Source organism: Centrocercus urophasianus, unplaced genomic scaffold (assembly GCF_019232065.1).
Source record: "Centrocercus urophasianus isolate 14NV4802_14NV808 unplaced genomic scaffold, USGS_Curo_1.0 seq_33, whole genome shotgun sequence".
Classification (NCBI taxonomy): domain Eukaryota; kingdom Metazoa; phylum Chordata; class Aves; order Galliformes; family Phasianidae; genus Centrocercus; species Centrocercus urophasianus.
The window spans coordinates 5,815,434-5,829,528 of record NW_024884900.1 but is presented as its reverse complement, the minus strand read 5'-3'; the positions used below and the strand labels follow the sequence as shown (position 1 = coordinate 5,829,528).

Here is a 14,095-nt window from a genome sequence, read left to right as displayed (position 1 = left end):
CAGAGCCCTGAAGGTTCCCATCAGCACCCCATCCTTGGTGTCGGTGTCCAGTAGTTGTTCTGATTTCGCTATGGATGGAGGCCAGTCACTCTTGTCAAGTGTTTCTGATGCTGGATGTCAGCTCCCAGTCCTTGATCTGCATCTGATTGTTGTTTATTTGCACATACAGATGTGCTTTTAAGAACGGCTTGGTAAAGCCTGACTTCCCTATACCCAAAAATGAATTCTGAATGAGTAACATAAGAAGGACATGGCTTTGGCCTTCCATGACTGGGTTGCAGCTTTAGAAGATTTGCATCACCTAACTGCATCTGTGGGGCATTTGAGTCTTTAATGGCACTTGTCAGTATCAACCTGAAGATATGCAAAAGTTACAACAGGCTCTTGATCGTTTTAACTGCCCTTGTTGAACTGCGTCTCGTTGCCATCCTTGGGCCCTGACAGACAAAATCATTCCTCCAAGGCAGCATGGGGAGAGCTGTACAAATGCAGGGAATGGCTCACCTATGATCTGGGTCATCCTTAAATTAGGGCTGTTTTCTGGTGAGGTGTGGGAAACAGAACAGGATGTAAAGAAATTGTGATCAGAAATGTTTGATTTTGAAAGCTCGGTGTGTATTTTTCACACGTCCTGAATTTGTTTCGTTGTCCTGTGAGGAAGTTGGGAGAAATGAATACAGACAAATTATTTCGTAAAACATCTGAAATGACTGTAGATTGACAGTTTAATTTGTAGTAGTGAACACATCCAATTTTCCCTTTGTTCTGTCGGCAATCACTTCTACTTTAAATGTCTACTTAATTTTTTAATAGGTTAACAGGAAATGTTTGCATTATTCGATTATGGAATTGGCTTTTCCAAATAATGGTCCTTTTCCTCCAATGTTTGTGTCACATTTAAAATGTTTTTTTTTTTTTTCCAAAATGGAAAAGCTCCAGAAGTGAACGGAGAACATATTTGGAGTTATTTGTGGTTTATGCACATAATGTCTCATTGGAACCATTCTGCACTTGCCTTTCGTTGGGAGGAAAAAAACACTTTGTCATCTGTACTGCCTTCCAAAATTAGACCCACATAATCCTACCTTTTTGAGTAAATAAGCAGCAGATTGGTCTTAAAAATGAAATTCAAGCAAGCTCTTGATATGTGATATAAAAAATAAATAAGCTAATATGTGAGCAACATCGAGCATCGCAGTGATAGATGATGGCAGAGATTACCTCTGTTGTTTACATAATTAGGCTGGGCAGGGAAGGAGAGGGAGGAGGAGGCATTACAGAACGCTTTGTTGACTCCTGCATGGCTGTTGGGTGGTTTTTTATTTGGGATTTTTCTGCACTCCGTGCTTGCGTGTGCTTTGCGGCGCACGGATGAGGAATTGTATAGGAAATTTGCAGCTGCTCTAGTTATTCAGTAAGATTTGTGTAAGCTGGCACAAGGGACAAAATTAGAGGGAAGTTGAGCGAGTGGCGCGCTGTTTATTAGCCAGGCAGCCATAATTTTGACCTTGCTGTGGGTTAAAGGACGCAGACCTGAGAAGAAATCTGTTTATCATGTAGGGAATTCATGCCATCCCTGACAGTGTACAGTGAACAAGATGGATGATCTGCCAAATTGGTCCCTCGCATGGGTGAATCAGGGCGAATTTACAGTACAATTCCTTTGCTGCTCTCGATACAAAAATAACATTTGCTGGGTTTTACATTCGGTTGTATGATGACCCGGGGTGAACAGAGAGAAGAAATAAGATTTGCAAGATCCCTCTTGCCTTAAAGATTTATATGCACCTCGCTTTCCCTTTATGCCTGCCTGTTTTGCATCTCTCACAGAGCGCTAAGTAAAAGCTCTGTGTTTGAGAGACAACTTTCTGTAAGTGTGTCAGGGAGCCTCTCTTAAATTACGGAGTCCTGGAAGCTTCTGTTGCCTTGAACAACACGATTGTGCTGCGAACCCTGCGCCGAGTGAACCCTACTTGAACTTACCCAGCATTTCCTGTAGTGCTGAGGATGTGCTTCCCATAGTGCCTGAGCTGCGTGTCCGTGGAGCCCAGGCAGACTGTGAGGATTTGGCAGTGTTGTGGACGGTGAGAAGTGGTGAAATCTGGTGTCAACCATCAGCTCATAGCAGTGGCTGCCACTGTAGTGATGCAGTGCTCAGAAAACACTGTTGTTAAGTGAAGTCCTGTTGTAAAGAATAGGATTTGGGGTATGCTTGGCCACTGCATGATGAAGAGCATTTTATTGGAAACAATTGTGAGCTCACATAGGGAAAACAGCATTTTGCACAGAAACTATTGTTGTTGGCAAATTAACAGATTCCAAAAGCTTTCTTTCAAAGTGTCAAAATAACAGATTTGGTTGTCTCCTGATCCACTCGCCATCTTTAGGTTGGATTCTCAAACACATTAATTAATACGACATCATTGCAAGCCGTATTTTAATTGTGTTAAGTTATTCCTGGGCCATGAGAGGTGCAAAAATGTGATGTGAGTGATAAGAAACAATATGAAATCTATAACGCTCTCAAGATACAAAGCTGTGTCACTTGTAGAAAATCCCCCGTGAACACGACCACATTGTGGTGATTTTCTTATAGTCACAGAAAGAGGTTAAACCTCTGTAATTGTGTATTACAGAGTGCTGTTAGACAGCAGTGTTGTGAAAGCAAAGCCAGAAAATTTCCTGACCAAGGGAATTCCTTGCAACCATACAAACCATTGCACTTCATTTATTCCTGATTTTTATTTGTATATTCTTGTTTTTATACGAAAGAAAAGATTACTGAAGATAAACTAAGAAAATAATTCTGTTTTGAAAAAAAAGGCTTTTCAGTAACCAAGTTGTAAGGAAAAGTGTTTTGCATACTTAGGCATTTCTTTAAGTAGGTAGGATATAAAGGAGAAGGAAAGTTAAATAGCCTGCGATCAAAACATCACAATTATTCTAAAGCGGGGGCTTCTTTCTTCTTTTCAATTACAGAAAGCACTCCAAAGACTTCTGCCAGTTGCAGTCCTGCTCCCGAATCTCCCATGAGTTCCAGCGAATCGGTAAAAAGCCTGACAGAATTGGTACAGCAGCCCTGTCCTTCTATAGAGACCAGTAAGGATGGCAAATCCCAGGAGCCCAGCGAGCCGCCTGCTTCCGAATCCCAGTCCACAACCCCTTTGCCACTGTCGGGCCACTCAGCACTCAGCATCCAGGAGCTGGTTGCTATGTCCCCAGAGCTGGATACGTATGGCATCACAAAAAGGGTCAAGGAAGTGCTAACGGACAACAATCTTGGTAAGTCGCTTTATTCCCATTTCTTGGTTGAAATAAAGTGTTGGTGCTGTTGTTTTTAAGCTGTATTTTAGTAGATGGTTTGACAAGAACATTTGATTTTGACTCTGGCCTGGGCTTTCATCCTTCAAAGATTCTTTTTTTAGCCAGTAAAGAAGTCCTTCTGGATTGTCACATCTACTTAACAATATGTTCCCTTACCCTCACTGCCCTTAAGCTCTGGTTCTGGCTCAGCAGCCAGGTACCAGTCCCACCTCCCTAAATACAGGCCAGCAGGCTGTCGAGAGGACCAAAACCCCAAAACCAGTGAGGTCTCCACTGGAGAAATGCAGATTTCCCCATGCTTGTAGGTTCAGGACACCAGCAGGGCAGGCAGAGAAGAGGAGCAGAGGAGGGCAGTGTGATTGCCAAGAGAGGAGCATCACATGGAAGTAGTGTGCCTTAGAGCTAGGAGGGTAAATGCAGACTCAGTTGAGGTGTATGTGAATCCTTAGGTAACTGCATGGGGTCATTCAGTTGTTCTGCTTTGAGACATGCAAAGCAAAGGCTGCTTTTGCTGCAGATGAGGTTTTGGGTATCAAATTAAGTGCAATATTGATATGACTGGCAATATTTGGAATAGTCAGAGGAAGTAACACACGTGAGCAGGTAAAATCCACGCTTAATACTGCCACAGTGCCTCTGAATCCCTACTTCTTTATACCTGTTTAACAACTGCTTCCCTCACAAGCCACTGGGAAGCTTGAAGGAGTCCTCTGAAATTCCTGGCTGGAAGGCAGGCAGGTTGCACCAGCGTTACCTGCACGTTCATTAGTGCTTAGCATGTATCCTTCCCACCTGCATGGAGAGATTCAGAAGAGATGTCTGAGACGGTGGAGAGGAATCTCTCTCCATACATGCCAGTCTCCCCCTGTTCAAGTATAACCTAAAAGATAAGTTTAGGTTTTGATTACTGATATTTCTATCAGAAGGATTACATCCATGTCATCTGAGCATGATGTCTGTGTCACTAAAAACTATTTTAGTACATAAAGAAGCCTTTTTTTGGCTAGACACAGAATACAAGGTGTTGTTGTTCTAGATTTTACTAGGGTGGGGGAGGTTGCAAATTGTCATTAAATGTAATTGGGGAAGACAAAAAAAAATAGGCCCTGATACTGGGCATACCCTGCATGAGTGTGTGTTCCACTCAACCCAGCAGAATGACTGCTCATTCACATGGGGATAGGCTTGTTCAGTGGAGTTATGTACCAGACAAAGCCCCAGGTAAGAGTTTGCAGGCCTAAGCCTCTGCTTTTTGAACAAAATACTGTTGAGTGCTGTGCCTGCTCTGGTGTTCCAGGGAGGTTTGAAAAAGTATTTTTGTTTACATTTGCTTTGATGCCTTTTTTACTTAGTCTTTTTTATTTCCCATGATTTTTGTTTTCCTACAGTGTGGCTGACAAGCCTAAAAAGCAGCAGAAGAGCCAGGAAATGTGCCCCAAACTCTGCATTAGGTGTGGAACCAGTTTCAATGTCTCCTTTTGTGCCCTCAGTGTGCTGCTGCACCACATTGACTTGGTGCACAGCTTTCTGTGTCTCAGGCCACAGGGCCAACCTGTCTTAGGCAACTGCTGGTGGCCCAGTTCCAGCACCACTGGCCACTAAAGACCACGACTGTGTGAAACCATTCAGGGTGGCTCAGCAAACCAGACTTGAGTTTGGTGGGTCTCCCATCCCATGGTTTTTAAGCATTCATTTTTAAGCATTCACTTGAAGCAGCAGACACCGTTTTAGCAAATGATGATACAGCATTAACACTGGGATGCTGCTAGTCCTCTCAGCCCCAAGATCATGTTATCAGTGATTTCCTATTGGGCAACATCCAGCTTAGATAGCAAGGGAAGTGAGTGCAGTGAGCTGCTGGAAGATTGCAGTATTGGGAATCATAGGATGATAGAGCCATTAAGGTTGGAAAAGACCTGCAAGATCACCAAGTCCAACCATCAGCCCATCACCACCATGCCCACTGTGTTGCAGAATGTTGCAGAGAGGTCCAGGACTAGCCCTGAAGCTGGCATAATAGGCAGGAGGTTGCATCCGTGAGGAGCTACATCAGTGGGAAAGGCAGTAGACAAAAAGACAGAATTAACAGAAGTTTCAGGAAGCCCGTGCTTAAGAACACTTAGGTTATTAATAACACTGATGAAGATGGAGTATGGTGCACCTGCTGCCTCCTGAGAATGGTTTCTAACATATTCTCCGTTAGCTCAGGAGCCTTTCAGGTGTTTTATGCTGTTCTGCTGTATCCTAGGATACAGTAAGTGACACAAACATATTGAGCTTCTTCCTTAGCACCCAAAGAATCCAATGTTCTCTCCTCCCTTGGATTTTTAATTTCTAGGCTATGATCTGAAGGTCATTTCCTTCAGCAGCATTGCTCGTACCTTCCCTGGGATGCTCATCCCTGCCTTGTTTATGTTCCAGCATTCCCTCCCGGTGGCTGTACAGCAAACCATAGCAGCTGCCTGGGTCACAGGTGGCCATGACACTCCTGGGGGGCTGCTGTGACCCACGTCAGGTCCCACTGACTGCACAGCTCTGCATGGGTTGCAGTGCCCATGCCGGTGCCTGAGTGTGGGCTTAGGGAGCGTGGGAATGCCAGAGGGAAGTCATTTGCAGAGGCAGATTAAAAGGTGTTTAAAGCAGCTGTCTTGGCTCAAAAGTAGCTCTTTTAAAGGTAAATTGATGGGTTCTTCCTGATTTTTATTTTTTTTTTTAAATGTAAAGGGAGAGAGCACGTTAACTCTGAAATGATGTAAAATTAGCCCTGAATTGCAGCTTTTTTTCTCATTTTCCTGTTGCTGAGTTGAAAGTTGAAAGACACTGAGGAAATTAAGTTCTGATCTTTGGTTTCTGTTCAGTCCGTAAGATCCATTTTGAGGGTTTGTTCTGGAGGTGTGAGCAGACACTTCTGAACCCTGTCCTTGCTTCCCTGTGCACCTTTCGTGGTCCCAGCTGCTGCCTTCCAAAGCCTTGCCCCAGTCCATCCTCATGGGCTGTGCTGCAGCTCCTGCCTGTTCCCTCCTTCCCACTTAGCCTGTGAAGTAAAGAACTCACGAAGACAGGAGGCTTGGGGGAGGTGTAAAGCAGAGGGAGATCGTGGAGTCCGGCACAGGGAGGGCTCTGTGGACCTGATATTTTCGTTGGTCCTTTACTTTCCCCCAGGATCTGCTGGTTGCCACTGGCTGATATTGCTGGCACTGCTGGCAAGTAGATACTGCTTTCTGCTGGAGTGAGGGGTTCAGAAACCAGTGATCAGACACCAGACCTCAAGGCCTCAACTTGAATGGGACAGGAAGATGTTTGGGTTAACTTGCAAGCCTGCGATAGCCTCACTTCCACCAGAAGTACCCAGCAGTGACTCAGATGACTCCAGGCTCTGTCTTGTAACAAAAGCTGTTGCGTATTAGGGCAACTTAGCTTAGGGAAAATGCTGAAGAGAAGGCTGTTAGGAAACCAGCTGTCTGTTTGGGCTTGTGCTGCACAGGCATTTTCCAGTCCTCAGTAAGTGAGATCTTAAGCATGTAAAACCAGTGTTATTAATGTGCTTACAAATGCCTCACACTGAAAACCATTTTTAGTTTTTACCCTGCTAGGCAATGGCATTTTAAAAGAAGTAAAAGTAATGATTAACCAGAAGCACTGTAGAAGCTGTAGAAACAGGAAAAACTGTTATATTGTAAAATGTGATTATCCACAGCCACTAAAACACTGTTAGAGCACAACAGCCAGTACAAGACAGAAAACATTTACATGCCTTTGAGGACATTTAGATGGCTGTTGCCGAATGGGTGCTGCATTGGTTTTGGTTCACTGATAGCTTGAAATGTTCGGATTGCCCTGCTGGAACAAAGCTGTTGCAGCACCTCCTGCATAAGAGCTGAGTAGCCTCACTGCTCTCACTGGTTGCCTGCTGAGCCAAAAGTTTGGTTTATTTTTAATCTCATTAATTTGGGGGTTGTTTTGCACACTGTTTCCACTGTGAGGTCCTTATCCCCAGAGGTGTTGAGTTCACATCCTTGTCATGCCAGATCTTAAGGATTAAATTAAAGCTCAATATTTACACCTTTAGTGGGTGGGGAGAGCTTTTATGCTTCTCAATCTTTCTTTCGGGTTTGCAAGCAATTCTGAAGTAAGAATAATTGATGAATGATCTTGTAGATGTGGTCTGTCTTTTTAGCTTGCCTTGTCTCTTAGTGAATTCATGCCATTTTCAATTTCGTATTAGGTCAGCGTTTGTTTGGGGAGACAATCCTGGGGCTGACACAAGGCTCTGTCTCAGACCTGCTGGCTCGCCCGAAGCCCTGGCACAAGCTGAGTCTGAAGGGCCGGGAGCCCTTTGTCCGCATGCAGCTGTGGCTGAACGATCCCAACAACGTGGAGAAGCTGATGGATATGAAGCGAATGGAGAAAAAAGGTAACGTGGAGCAGGATGCTGAGTCATGCTCTCCTTTGTTTCAGAGATGACTGTGTTGTGTAACTCTCCGTAAAGAGCATAGAGGCAACATGGATCCAGCAATATGAAGGGCGCTCAGACAGCTTTTTCTTAGCTTTATTTGATGCAAGCTCAAGCAGATACATCTCAGAAACAAACAAAACAAAAAAACAAAAAAAAAAAACAACCCTAACCATTCACCAGCTGTCATGAATTCATTGCTGTATTCTCCTATAGATTAATTACTGAGGCCCTAGTGTATCACTGATAACTTGCCTTAGCAAATGAGAAATGTGAGTTGGGGAGCTGGCTTTGGGTTGTTACTTAATGGCACTGCAGCTGCTCACAGATGTTGCGCTGAAAACCATGCTTTGATTCCTGAGAGAGCTTCTTGCCAGTCCTGCATGGATGGCCACTAAGAGGATACAAAAATGCAGCACTTATAAAAGGGTGTTTGAGAATAATAAGATCTGTGGCCCTCATAGGGGTGGGGAAGGTGACAGTGCTCAGATGTGCTTGAGTAGAGCGGCTGTGTCATGAGCACACACCTGTGAGAGATTAACTTATTTTGCTCTCCTATGAGGAGCACATCTGACTAATCTCAGCCTACTCTGTGTATCTTAAATTCATTACTAGAAAACAGCAGTTATCCAGAGCCTGGTTTTGGTACATACATGCGATTTTAAAAGAGAAGCTCATAGGCTGCCATTACCAGCAGTTAACTGATTAATGATGTATCCATCTCTCAAGGTATCCCTTAATGATATTAGCTCAGACAGCATTAATCGTGTGCACTGAAAGCACTGCTGTTGACTGATGTCCTGAAAACATTAACACGTTTGATCAAGAACTTTGGGATTATATTAAAAATTACAGTCAAGGAGGTTCTGGGAAAAAGTGACCTTGTGTGCTTCTGGGAAGAAATTCAAATCCTCGTTACAGAAACCAGTGTGATACGTGCAGGGCAGGATCTCACCTGAAGCTGTGTGTAATCTGCCACTGGGAGAGTGATCCAGAGGGGTTTCCCACTTCCAGTTGTAAAGGAGAGGGAGCCATGATGGTTTTTGCTGCATCAGAAATACAGCAGAGATAAAATTGTCAACTGGGTGGATTTTTATAGCCTCCAAGAGGGTTTCAGCCGTAACGCAGGAAAATAAAATAAAAATAATTTGAAAGTAGTACTGACAATATCCTTTCAGAACTGTTTTCTAAAGTGGATTCTTATCAAATGCTGTGCAATACATATGCTGTGTAGATGGCACCTGAACAGAGGGAGGGCTATAAATCATCTGAGTCTCTGTGCTGAGCTCCTGAACTGTGTCAGTGCTGGCCTCATTGCAGAGCACTCTGCAGTGAATTCAGCCCTTTATTTTCTGCAAAATCCTTTTCTTGCAGGTAAGGATCCTGCGATGTAACCTTTCAAATCACACCAGAGCCACATGAAGAATTTAACTTCCCCTTAAGCTAATGTCGATTAAAGAACAATGCAACTGTATCTGCTACCAGTAGAACATTATTATCAATTATTTCTCTTCCACAGTTTATTAGGAGACTAGATTGATAATTATGATAAAGCTGAGCTGCACATCTCTCCTTTTTTTCCTCCTGTTGTGCCAGTCTGACATTTATGCCATAAATGCCCCTTTGTAAGAGATTCTGAAGCTTTGCAATGTACATTAAGTAACTTCATGGAGGAAGCTGGGGGTCACGCTCACTAGGCTGAGACACTCTGCACTGTGTTTTCTGCCAAGGAGGAGTTCGTTCCCTTCCCTCCAACCTCCTGGTGTGTGTGCTGCTGGTAACGTCACACTCCTCACTGAACAGTACTGAAGCCTGCTGTCAGGAGAAAATTTAATTCCCTTTATTTCCCCATTATTTCACTTTTTAATAATCTTGTTCAATACTGCATAAGATAAAAATTGTATTAAAAGGGGCTCTGTTTTACCTCAGTGGGCAGCTGCTAGCTCTGCTTCATCTGAGGCTGAGCACATGCTGGGGAGTCTGCCCGTAGGAGCACAGGGATGCTGGGCTGGCAACAGCAGGGGGAAGACAGAGGTAGTAAAACTGAGCAGATGGAGCTGGCCCTGACAGGTTGATCTCAGACTCACATCCAGACCTTTGCCCAAATAATGCGTGTGGTTTTTTTTCTTTAGTCTCCTGAAAAGTAGAGACCAATTACACACCAAAATCAAATGTCTTCAAACATCAGGTGTGTTTGCAATTTGGATTGCAGCTTGAGCCTCACTGTTTGCTGGAAATGTGCTCAGTGATCTCCTGATGTTGGCTACACACAACGCATACGTTTAAAATCAGAACTAAAAAGGAAAAGCTGTTATAAAGTTTCCAGAGAACTTTGCTAAAACCTAAATACTAGTTCAGCATGTGGCCTCGTGCCAGGTTTGTGCCTCTGGCCCATTGGAAGACACTGGAGGTGTTCAAGACCATGGGAGATGTGGCACTGAGGGATATGGTCAGTGGGCATCGTGGCCTGGGTTGGGGTTGGACTTGATGATCTTAGAGGTCTTTTCCAACCTTAATGATTGTGTGATTCTGTTTGTTCTAATAATGTATTGTTCTCCAGAAATGGTTACGTCCTAACTGTGGGATTTCCTTTTCTTTCTTTTTATGTTAGAGGCTCTGGGCAGCCTGGTCTGGTGGTTGGCAGTTCTGCCCGTGGTGGGGGGGTTGAAACCAGATGATCACTGTGATCCTTTTCAACCCAGGCCGTTCTATGATTCTGTGAAATATGTACAATTGTAAAACTGGTTCCATTCACACAAGAAACCCAAATAAATCTTTGCACCTGTAGTGAGGTTATGAGCACAGAGGTAGGCGCAGGACATGGCGTTCTTCCCGAGCTGTCACAGCTGTGTGCTGTCTTTAGGAGCCTTCCTGGGAGCTCTGAGCTGCTGTAAATGCCATCCTTTGGAGGGCAGGGAGAGATGCAGAACGTACCAATACCTGACCAAACTGCAGCACCTCCAGCTGGAGATAGCCTGCACGATTCTGACATCTTCCACACCAGGGTCTGTTTTGTCTCATGGCCTCCCTTAAGTTGCTGCACGCTGCTGAAGGAGTAGAGGCTCTTTTGGTTGTGTTGTCAAAGTAGACAAGGGAACCTTGTGTATAGTTTGCATATCAATACAAGTTTGGAACAACATCTGGGAGTCTTTGAAATCGAAGGCATTAAGTGTACCTGCAATCACTTCACAGTGAGTGGAACAACTTAAGTAGGTGATTTTTAATGAAGTTTGTTGAAAAATAATAATAAAAAAGGAAACAAAAAAATTTTTTTTTAATAGTTACTTCAAGCAGACGCAGCACGGCATCATGGCAGAGTGATGGATCATTAGCAACTCACGCTCTGTTCCGTATCAGTGATCTTACACAGTAGGCAATCCACAGGTAATCTGTCATATTCCGAAAGAACAAAGTGAGGGCCATGCAGATACCCCCAAAGGTTACAGAGCACATTCAAAATTCGCTTCAACAAAAGTAAGACGCTGTGTAAAAAGGTCGCAGTGGACACAGCTCTGTGTAGAGGACAGGATGGTGGTACCCACTGGAGGCAGAAGGCCTCGCCAGACCTTCAGGGTTGGCGTGCATGAGAAAGGCTCTCAGCATTTCAGTTGGTTTGATTGCATCGGATTTCCCTTTTTTGTGCACCCTCAATCTAAAGGCAGAGCTGTGCAGAGAAAGAATTTATTTTTTTCTTTTGAATAATTTGGTTTCTGGCCGGCGTGACCTGCCCTGCATTGCTCCCTGGCTCCAATCAGTGCTACTGCCTACTGGAGATTTACTGCCTGCCTGATTGATGTCGGGCTGCTGTAAGCTGGAACAGAGTAGGCAAGGTTATCAAATTGCAGCTCCTGAATACCTAAACTCTTCAATATCTAGAAGGTATTTAACGGAGCATTAAATATTTTATTCACAAGATTCGTCTATACCTGCAGTTTTCAACCTCCTCATTAGCAATGCTTGTGCATGGTGCTGCCAGGTACAGTAAATCCCACCTGCCTTTGCCCAGTGTAAATCCATCAAGACGGTGACAGCATTTGCTGGGACTCTCCTTGCAGGATTTTTCAGGATAATTCAGTCCCTGTTGGGGAGGAGTTGGCGGTGGCTCACAGCCCCAGAGCTGCAGCAGCGCAGCAAGAGTTATTACAAGTACAGGCATCTTTAAAAGAGCCTTGTATAGGGGAGGAGGATGCTGTGGGCTGTTTTCCTTTCATAACCTGTCACTGCTGTAGCAAAAATGTGGAAGAGAAAGCAGCAAACGGCGGGTGGGTGCGCAGCCCCTCGCTGGGATGCCTGGGCTCCGGGCGCCATCGTGTGTTGGAGATGGAGCTCTGGCTGCCTGCAGCTCCCACTGTGCTGACTGAGAGACCTGAAGTGTTAGAGAAACCCTTGTGTTTAACAACCAGAGCCGTTTAGGCTCTTAGTAGCTGTGCTATGATGGTGCTTATGTGGAAGTTCATCACCCCTGAAATTGCGAATTTAAAGCACATCCTGCTATCTGACCACTGTTACTCACATCCCATATCCACTGAAAGAGCAGAAAACCCAGGCACGTTTCCAGTCGATTCACCCTCTTTCCTTTCCTTCTATCTTGTTTTTCTGTCTCTTGCATCTTCCCCACAATTGCTTCCCTCCTGTTCCCCCCGCACAGCCCATCCGTGCAGCCTCAGCCTGTCACCTCCGCGTTTATCCCGCAGCTTGTACGTTCATTGATTTTGCATTTGTATTCAGCCGGGGCTGATCCCGTGTGCCTCTCTTTCAGCCTACATGAAGCGGCGACACAGCTCTGTGAGCGACAGTCAGTCGTGTGAGTCCTCCTCCACTGGAATCGACTACAGCCAGGGTGCCAGCCCACAGCCACAGCACCAGCTGAAGAAGCCCCGGGTGGTGCTGGCACCAGAAGAGAAGGAAGCTCTGAAACGAGCCTACCAGCAAAAGCCATACCCATCACCAAAAACCATTGAGGAACTGGCTACGCAGCTCAACTTGAAAACCAGCACCGTGATCAACTGGTTCCACAATTACAGGTAGGAGGTCTCCCCCTCATAAAGGATTTATTTTATTTGCTTTGGCCGGGTGCTGCTTTCTTGCAGCACGTTGTGTTCTGCTAGCGTTTAGTGGTTGTACAAAGTGAACGGTTTCGACAGCGGGGAGGTTCTGACTAACTGCAGTGCCAATGCTCCAGCCTAATTTTAAGTCATCCCTGAGGATGAGCAATCTTCACATACTGATGTAAGCAGAGCTTTTAGGCAGAAAGTCTTGCTTTTGGGATGGGCATTGATCTAGAGATGTCCACTGCTGTGCTGAATATTTATAAAGCCTGTTGCAGTAAGCAAGGCTGGTCTTCTTTACTTGCATATGCATAAACAGACATGCTCACATGTATGCACACATAGGTGTGTGTTGTACATTTTATACCTTGGTAGGGATTGCTTAGAAGTGTCCTCTACTGGATGGCATCAGAATTACAGTGCTTCATCATGCATCTTTGCAGAATAACAGCAAAAAATAGGTTTTCTTCTATGTCTTGGGTCACTGAGCTCATAAAATAGATATGATGCGTGCTGGAAGCTCTGCAGTCACAAAGGACAGAGAACTGATAACCTGAAGTCACATGTTGCCACAGACTTATTTCATTATTATGATTAAATCATTGAGTGCTGGTGAGATGAAATTTGATGTTGGGCTGTTCAGTTCCTTTTTCTTATTAAAGGGAACCTTCTCCACATTTGGAGAATTGAAGGAGGTTTTGGCCTAGAGACTCCAATAAAAAGAAACAATGCTGGAATGGCGTGTAAGAATTAGAAGGATTTGGATAAACGTATTTTCAGCTGTGTTTAGGATTGGGAATCTTAATTAGTGCAGCAGACTTTTCTCCAAGAATTTGTTCTAATGAATATTAAACAGGTACAGTTAAGACACCAGATTTAATGCCATTCTGCTCCTTCACTCGGAGCCAGTAATGTTCCTAATTATTCTAACAGCGGCTTGCTAAACTTGTTTGTTTTTAGAAAACTGCTAACATTTAAAGGGTATTTTCCACTTTAGCCCTTCTCAGCTTTTCACAGGCAAGTTGCTGAAGCAGAAGAAGCACGGTTTAATGAGATATCTCAGAAATATTATGTACAATAGTAAAATAATGTTTATAGTAAACAATATAAAATTTAAAAATTATAACCAGCCAGTAATCATATTTACACTGAATTTCATTGACTTGAATTCGCTACAGATGCAGCCTCTTTCACTGCTCAGTTCTCCAAATACAGGCCTCTATTCCAGTTCCCACTTCTAGGCAATTATACACAAGTTGGAGGAATGCCT

General features: G+C 44.2%; 1 protein-coding gene across 1 annotated transcript in view; it reads left to right on the top strand.

Annotated features, from left to right (window-relative positions):
• Positions 1 to 14,095, top strand: part of CUX1 (cut like homeobox 1) — a 177,916-nt gene that overhangs the window by 150,841 nt on the left and 12,980 nt on the right. Inside the window, exons 21-23 of the mRNA XM_042830406.1 lie at positions 2,980 to 3,282; positions 7,550 to 7,738; positions 12,537 to 12,801. Of these exons, the coding sequence (XP_042686340.1) occupies positions 2,980 to 3,282; positions 7,550 to 7,738; positions 12,537 to 12,801 (757 nt within the window). The remainder of the gene's footprint in view (positions 1 to 2,979; positions 3,283 to 7,549; positions 7,739 to 12,536; positions 12,802 to 14,095) is intronic.